Raw genomic sequence first — 8,196 nt, forward strand, 5'->3', positions numbered from 1 at the left:
ACACACACACACACACACACACACACACACACACAAATACGTATTACTGGTATGCAACAGTTAAAGTGACAAATCTCCCATATTCATGGATTGGAAGACTCAAGATAACAAAAATGGCCATATTACCCAAAGCAATATACAGATTTAATGCAATAACCATCAAAATCCCAATGGCATTTTTTACAGAAATAGAACAAAAAAATCATCAGATTTGTATGGAATCACAAAGACACCAAACAGCTAAAGCAACCCTAAGAAAAAAGAACAAGGCTGGAAGTATCACATTGATTTTAATTTGTACCACAAAGTGACACTAATCAAAATGGCATGGTATGGGCAGAACAGACACACAGACCAATGGACTGGAACTGAGAACGCAGAAATAAACCCACATATATACGGACAGATAATTTTCAACAAAGGTGCCAAAAACACACAATGGAGAAAAGAAAGCCTCCTCAAAAAATGGTGCTGGAAAACTTGGAAAGCCATGTGCTAAAGAATGAAACTAGACTGCTGTCACCATACACCAAAATTAGCTCAAAATGGATCAAATATAAGACCTGAAACAATAAATTGCATAGAAAAAAGCACAGGTAGTAGACTTATGGATCTTGGGTTCAGAGGGAGGATTTTTATGAATTTTACCTCAAAGGCAAGGGAAATAAAACTAAAATAAATGAATGGGGTTATATCAAGCTAAAAGCTTCTGCACAACAAAAGACACCATCGACAAAATAAAGAGACAACCAACCGAATAGGAGGAGATGCTTGCAAGCAACACCTCCAATAAGGGACTACTACCCAAAATATATAAAGAACTCATACAATTCAACAACAAAAATACAAAATAACAATCCAATTAATAAATGGGCAGAGAATCTGAAAAGACACTTCTCCCAAGAAGACATACAAATGGCCACCAGATATATTAAAAAAAAAAAAAAAAAAGCTCAACTTCACCAGCTATTAGGGAAATGCAAGTCAAAACCACAATGAGATACCACCTCACACCTGTTAAAATGGCTATTATCAACAAGACGAGTAATAATCAGTGTTGGAGATGCTGTGGAGAAAAACCCTCATACACTGTTGGTGGGAACGCAGATTGGTGCAGCCACTATGGAAGGCAGTGTGGAGGTTCCTCAAAAATCTACGAATAGAATTACCATGTGACCCAGCAATCCCTTTTCTGAGTATCTACCTAAAAAATCTGAAAACATTTATCTGTAGATATGTGTACCCCTATGTTTACTGCAGCATTATTCATGGTGGCCAAGACATGGAAACAACCAAAGTGTCCTTCGATAAATGATTGGATAAAGAAGGTGTGATACACACACACACACACACACACACACACACACACACACACACACACACACAATGGAATATTACTTGGGCATGAAAAAATGAAATATTGCCATTTGTGACAACATGGATGGATCTTGAGATTATCATGCTAAGTAAATAAGTCAGACAGAAAAAGTAGAGAACCATATGATTTTACTCATATGTGGGATATAAAACTGAAAGCAACAAATAACAAGACAAACAAACAAAGAAACAAAAACTCAACAGACACAGACAACAGTTTAGTGGTTACCAGAGGGTAAGGCAGGAGGAGGGATGGTAGATGAGGGTAAAGGGGATCAAATATATGTTGATGGAAGGAGAATGACTCCAGTGGTGAACACACAATGCAATATGTGTATATAGATGATATATTATAGAAATGTATAGTTGAAACCTATATAATGTTACTAACCAATGCTGCCTCAATAAATTCAATAAAAATTAAAAAAAAAAAAGAAATGGGATATGAGGGGAAATTTTCAATTAATAGATTTCTGTAGTGTTTAAGTGGTTTACAACAAGAAAAAAATTATATATTTCTTGTGCAACAAAAAATAAAAACATCAAACCCTTAATTTATTAAAAATAAAAAAAAATAAAAGGAAAGATCTCTGCAAGAAGATCTATAATAAAGATTTTCTTTTGGCATGGTATGCTACTGTTTATGTTTATTTTAGCAAAGCAATGTGAATGAGAGCTATTGGTTGGCTAGCACAAAGAACTTAATTAAACAGAACTGAATAAAATCTGTTAGGGTAAAAATTATTAAGTGAAATTGTACTTTATTTTTTCAATTTACTTGTCGAGGACTTGCCTCTTGATTCATGAAGTTAAATTGATCAACATTTACCTTCGAGGATGATTGGCATCAAACAATGTGTTATCATCCTCCTCATCATCCTGTTCTAAAGGTGTCAGCTCCATGTTTTCTATGTTAGTGTCCAAAACTCCGTATCTCCTAGTCTTCCGGTTTCGTCTTCGCATCCTATTAAACAGAACATATTAATGAATAAAATTTATTTCAATATAGTACAGTTGATCCTTATTTTATACTTACTTGTAAATTAAAAATAAATTATCCTCTGTTTCAGACAAAGGAGACTCTCAATATTAGAATGGTTACATTTCAGAAATGCAGCCTATGTTATCTGTGACACAATACCTACTCCCTACAAGTCTGTGTGCCATCACCATTTCTTCTGTCTGACATGCCCTCTTCTGTCTCTGTCAAGCCATGGTGTCTATAGATACTCCTGTATGCCTAGGTCAGGTACTGTATTTTTACTGAAGCCTTCTATTCCACCTTTCCCCCCACCCCTTCCATGCATTCTTACCACAGTGCAGGATTAGATAGTTTCCGCCCCACTAAGAAACGGTATGTATGTACATACTCAAGATTCTAGACTGGATAGCTTACAACCCAGGCTGCACATCAGAATCACCTAGGGTATTTTAAAAAGCTCTACATTCAGGCCATGCGTCTACACAATTAAATCAGAATTTCTAGGTGCAGGAATTAGGCATCAATATTTTGTTAAAGTTCTACAAGTGATTCCAAAATACTGAGAACTATTATCCTAGATCAGTGGTTCTTGAAGTGTGATTCCCAGGATCAGCAGAATCACAAATATCTGACTTACTAGAAATACAAATCTTCATGCCCATTGAGACCTAGTGAGTAAGAAACTTTGAACTTGGGGCCTAAAACCCCACATTTTAACATAAACACTCCATGTGAGTTTGATGCAGGGGGAAGTTCAAGAACTACTTCCCTGGAGGAATGAAAATATTTTAGGATTCTAAATATTAATTATGTGTGTGTCTGTGGAAGGACTTAGAGCCCTACTATCTGCTTCTTTCACAAATAACTTCTTTTCCTTCAAATTATTTACTTCATTTTGCATTTATATGTGCTTATGTATATGACTGAGTGTGATTGTTTATTTGCCAGTCTTTCCCACTAAATTCCATGAGGGCAGCAGCCATGACTGCCTTGTTCACCACTGCATTACTACTTAATGAACCAGCGCAGTGTTTGGTCCATTAAGATGCTCCTTAAATGTTTGTTGAGCTTCTGAGTGATACCATACTCTAGCTCAGTGATCCAAATCTGACCCTGCAATCAAGGCCTAAGTCATCTCCAATGCAACAACCTTGACTCCACTTACAGGAAAATATTTCACACAAGTATCTACAGCAGTTTAAAAACAAAACAGAAGATACTTCAGCAAGTAATGAAAAATAAGTTTACTGAAGTTCTGATTCTCTTTGATGTAATAAGTCTGATAAGAAATACTGTGACGGACCTGCCGAGTGGTGCCACGTTCTTTAAGAATAGGCTTAGGACGCCAGCTCTAAGCAGCAGGACCCCGGTTCAGATCCCACATGAGGGACAGTGACGCTGCGCCCTCTACAGCTAAGATCGTGAACAACAGCTGGACCTGGAGCTGGGCTGCCATGAGTCGCCGGCTATGGCATAGGCTGCAGTGGAGCTGGCCGGCAACTGGTGTGAGCTTTCGTGAGCTGCTGTGAGCCTCCGTGAGCGGCTGTCCAATGGTTGGGGAGCGACTGCCTCACCCGGGAAGAGCACAATGATAATAACAACATGGGCCAGTGGAGCGACATCCACCACAACCACAACTAGACTGAAGAAGAAAAGGACAGCAACTTGTCTGTTCCCCTTCCCCAATTCCCCAACGCTGTTCTCCTCCCCCAATTCCCCAATAAAATCTTAAAAAAAAAGAAATACTGTGACTACAACATCAACTGCAAAGAACACTACAAGCTTCTGCAAATGACAGTGGGGACTCCTGACAGACAAACTGTCCTACACATACATACATACATACACATATACGAACATGCACTCAAGAAGTATCAGAGTATTACTGAGCATCTGGCATTGTGCTCGCTTCTCTGTGTAAAGTACCTGGTCTCAGTGATCAAAATTTAAAAAAATATGACTAAGCCTAGGCAAAAACCAAGATAATTTCCTCTAACCACTGCCTCTAGATCTAGCTATATGCCCATTCAAAGGGTGCTAGAACAGAAAGCAGAGGTTTAATAGTACAGTACTTAAAACTACAAATGTAACAAAAGGAAGTGTTAATATTAACTTAAGAATTAGCAATATACGGAAGACTGGTGGAGTATGAAGTATAGGCTAGTCTTTTTTATACAGTGAAAAATTAAATATATTCAGGTTGTTAAATTAACAACTATGTATATATGTGTGCATGTTTGAACATATGGGCATGTACTCATTCTCTCTCTCTCTCTCTCTCTCTCTCTCTCTCTCTCTCTCTCTCTCTCTCTCTCTTTGCCAAAGGTTGAAACGTTTTCTGTAAAAGACCAGGTAGTAAATATTTTAGACTCTGAAGATCATATATGGTTTCTGCACATATTCATCTTAATTTCTTTTTTGTTTTGATTTTTAACAACCCTAAAAAAACAATTCTTGGCTCACTGGCCTTAAAAAGCTGGTCAGCGGACTGGATGTGCCCTATATGTCATAGTTAGCCAACCTCTGATTTAGACTTATGAAAGTAATTAACAGAAAAACTAATAACAGAAATGATAAAAGTACCAACTCTGGAAGTAGAAATAAAAAAAACATATAGGGTTATTACAGTTCAATATTGGTCCTTTTGAACCACATGATTTAATAACATTTGCATGTATGCTTTTGATTTTAAAAAGTTAATACACAAGAGTAAGGGAAGCAACTTGGTAGCTTCCCTCTATAACGGAATTAGTTAAGGATATTCAGCTATAATTTCTCCTCTTCCTTTTTGCCAGTATTGCTCAATTTTCTAAATCATGTGGCTTTCCAAACATTAATTTTCAGTCAACAAAGAAGAAAGTAATGTCATGGGAAATTATTTTTGAAAATAAACTAGATTCTTCCAGGTTATATATATTATATATCCAATAGTCAATATATTACAAACCTGGTCATTGCTGGTCATGGTCTTAAAAATGGGAATAATAGAAACATAGAGCTTAAGGATTTTTAAAATTGATCTCAGCTGCTGTTCTTCTCCACTCTAAAGGTCTTCATCATACAAATGGATTTCCAACCTTTAATGACTGGCTGGATACACAAATAACACTATTTTCTCTATCTGGGTACAGTGTAAACATTTGACTGGATTTTGTGAGTACTTGGTTATTTATGTAGGCTTATATTGTCCTTTAATTATATAATTATATAACGAAAAACAGAAAAAATACATCATGATTTTTCCGACAACCCAATAGATGCAGATTCCTCAGTGTTCTATTACACTCAGGTTGGTAAAAAATATTTCTATTTTAATAACACGTAAAAGCTACAGCAGAAAAATAAAACTAAAGTACTAAAGTAAGCTTGATAAAATTTTATGTAAAAAGGTAGGATACCACATAAAATAACCACAACAGAATAAAACTCCATTTTATTTTACTACTCTATGAAAGGGAGAAAACCGACCCAGGTAACTTGTTATAATTTGCTCTACACCAGTCTGATTTTATTCTTTCTGATTTCTTTTAACTAAATGTCTGTAGAGCAGTATTAACTATAGAATGACATAAGTAATATTATTCCTTAATTTCTTCTATAGCACATTCAAAACTACACTAAGGAATGCATCATTTACTGTATATTTTATACACATACACTCCCCTATGTGATTAGAGATAATGATAAAGCAGAGTAAATCTTAATAAATAAAGGTACAACTATTGATACAGACTTTTTTGTTGTAACTATTTTTGGCAAAAAAGTGAATTAGTAACCAAGAATGATTTTGAAACTATTTTTTTTTTGCCATTGTGACATAAGGAAATAAAAATTAGTGAGCCACAATTTTGGTTGTCTATGATTTTCATCATGAAATCCAACCCAATTAGATATATAACATACAATAAAAATCATTTCTCTTATCTTCATCTCCCATTCCCAAAATCTAATCCATCGGTTGTCACTTCAAATTCTTCAAGAAACCGGTAAGAGAAAAGAATATGTTATAAATTGAATTGTGTCCCCTCCCAAATTCACATGTTGAAATCTTAATCCCTAGCTCATCAGCATATTTGAAGATAGGTTCTTCAGAGAGTGAGTGGAGTTAAAATGAAGTTGCAATCACAAAATCCTATTGATTGTACTTTCTGAGAATCACTGTACCTCACTAATAGTGCCACCACTGCTATCAATTGCCTTGACTATTAAAATATCTTCCTGCTTGTCTTCCTCCATCTATTCTGGTCACCCACGAACTTCCCCTCCATTCTCTAAAATCTCCAATGGCTTCCTACTGCTCAGCAGGAATCATGAAGCAATGACTCCGTAATATGGCCTACAAAGTTAACACAGGATGGCTCCTCCTCACCTCTCTAGCCTCACCTTGCTCTCCGCTCTACACTCTACTTCACTTTCAGCACTCCAGCCACAAAGCCTTCTCTGGGTCCCTTATAATGGCTATGCTTTCTCTGTCACTGGCCTCACACTCTTCCCCACCCACCACGACACTGTTGTTAATGTCTATTCATCTTTCAGCTCCAGCTCAAGTATCACCTCCTTAGGGGAGCCTTCCTTGATCAACCCAGCTCAGTCACAAACACCTATTACTGGCTTCAATGGAACTCAAGCTGTGTCACTATCTCAACTTTGATCAAGTGCAGCACTGAACAGGAGATTGCCCCAACAAGGTATCCTGCCACTGCTCACCTACAGTAAAACATCACTGCTAACACCCAAACGTTAAAAAAGATCAAATGCACGTTCATCTGTGTTTAGAACGTCTAAATCTTGCTTTCTCTGATAGCCTTTATTCGCCCAGCTCCTTGTAGTTTAGTACATACAACCAGTTCTTGTGCTTAGATTTGGCTCCCACTGGATGATATTGAGGTGGCTATGCGCAGGTAAAGTAAATCCTAAGGAAGTATCACAGGGCTTGGCTATGAAGTGTCCTATATGAAAGTGAATACATGGCACATAGCTCCCTTGTCATCTCTTCTCTTCGTCTTCACATGGGTTTCCTAGTATTATCTTTTAGGCCCCACACCTTGGGATGTGTGGCTTGGTAATTCTTCTGACCTCCACTTTTAAGAGTTCAGGATGGGTTTATTTTCCAACCAACTTTAAAGTCCTATCTACAGCCCAGGCCCCCAAGATTAATCCCAGCTTGCCTCTGACTAACTCTATGACCAGCATATCTCTCTTATAATCTACTTTTCCCCCCTTCCAACCTATATCTAGCTTTGTTACACCTATCCTCTTGCTGATTATATTGTAGTTTCAGAGGTCAGATATCACACAGACTATGATATGGGAGACGTATTAGAAAATATAGTAAAACCTCCAAATATATCCCAATCCCAATTCTAGATTAAAAAAAAATCACTAAAAATAGTTACTGAGTGTAAATATGTCAAACACTGAGCTAAGGAGCTTACAAGCATTACCTGATATCATCCTCACAACAACCTTTAAGTACCGTCATTTTATACATAGAAAGGCAAAGCTTGGAAAAAATTAAATTTGGGACAGTAAATGGGAGAGCTAGGTTTCAAATACAAGCAATTTGACTCCCAAGCCTAGGTTCCTAAACATTAAGCCATTACTGCCTTCCTAATGAATCAAAGACATTTTAACCAAGGTCACAAAAGTGGCTTACCCAAACAATCTCCTCATCCCCAATACAATCATCTTACATTACACCAGACTAGACATATTGTTATGGTGAACTGTATTTTCTGGTTAATCATGTTGTGGTAAAAATAATAACTTAGTAGCTACTTGCATTAATAAATACATTTATGTCCTTCCTTTTGGTTAGGCCGTCATCTCTTAGTTTT

The 8,196-nt window shown here is 36.8% G+C and overlaps 1 protein-coding gene across 2 annotated transcripts in view; it reads right to left on the reverse strand.

Moving 5' to 3' along the window:
- The window catches only part of FAM174A (family with sequence similarity 174 member A), a 40,591-nt gene that overhangs the window by 20,400 nt on the left and 11,995 nt on the right, over nt 1-8,196 (reverse strand). The window contains exon 2 of one of the 2 annotated variants that reach the window (XM_019630043.1): nt 2,207-2,341. In XM_019630043.1, coding sequence (XP_019485588.1) covers nt 2,207-2,341 — 135 coding nt within the window. Of the gene's footprint in view, nt 1-2,202; nt 2,342-8,196 lie in introns of those variants that run through there. The other variant, XM_019630044.1, reaches the window with a different exon arrangement.

Source organism: Hipposideros armiger, unplaced genomic scaffold (genome assembly GCF_001890085.2).
Source record: "Hipposideros armiger isolate ML-2016 unplaced genomic scaffold, ASM189008v1 scaffold_882, whole genome shotgun sequence".
In the NCBI taxonomy this organism is placed as follows: Eukaryota; Metazoa; Chordata; class Mammalia; order Chiroptera; family Hipposideridae; genus Hipposideros; species Hipposideros armiger.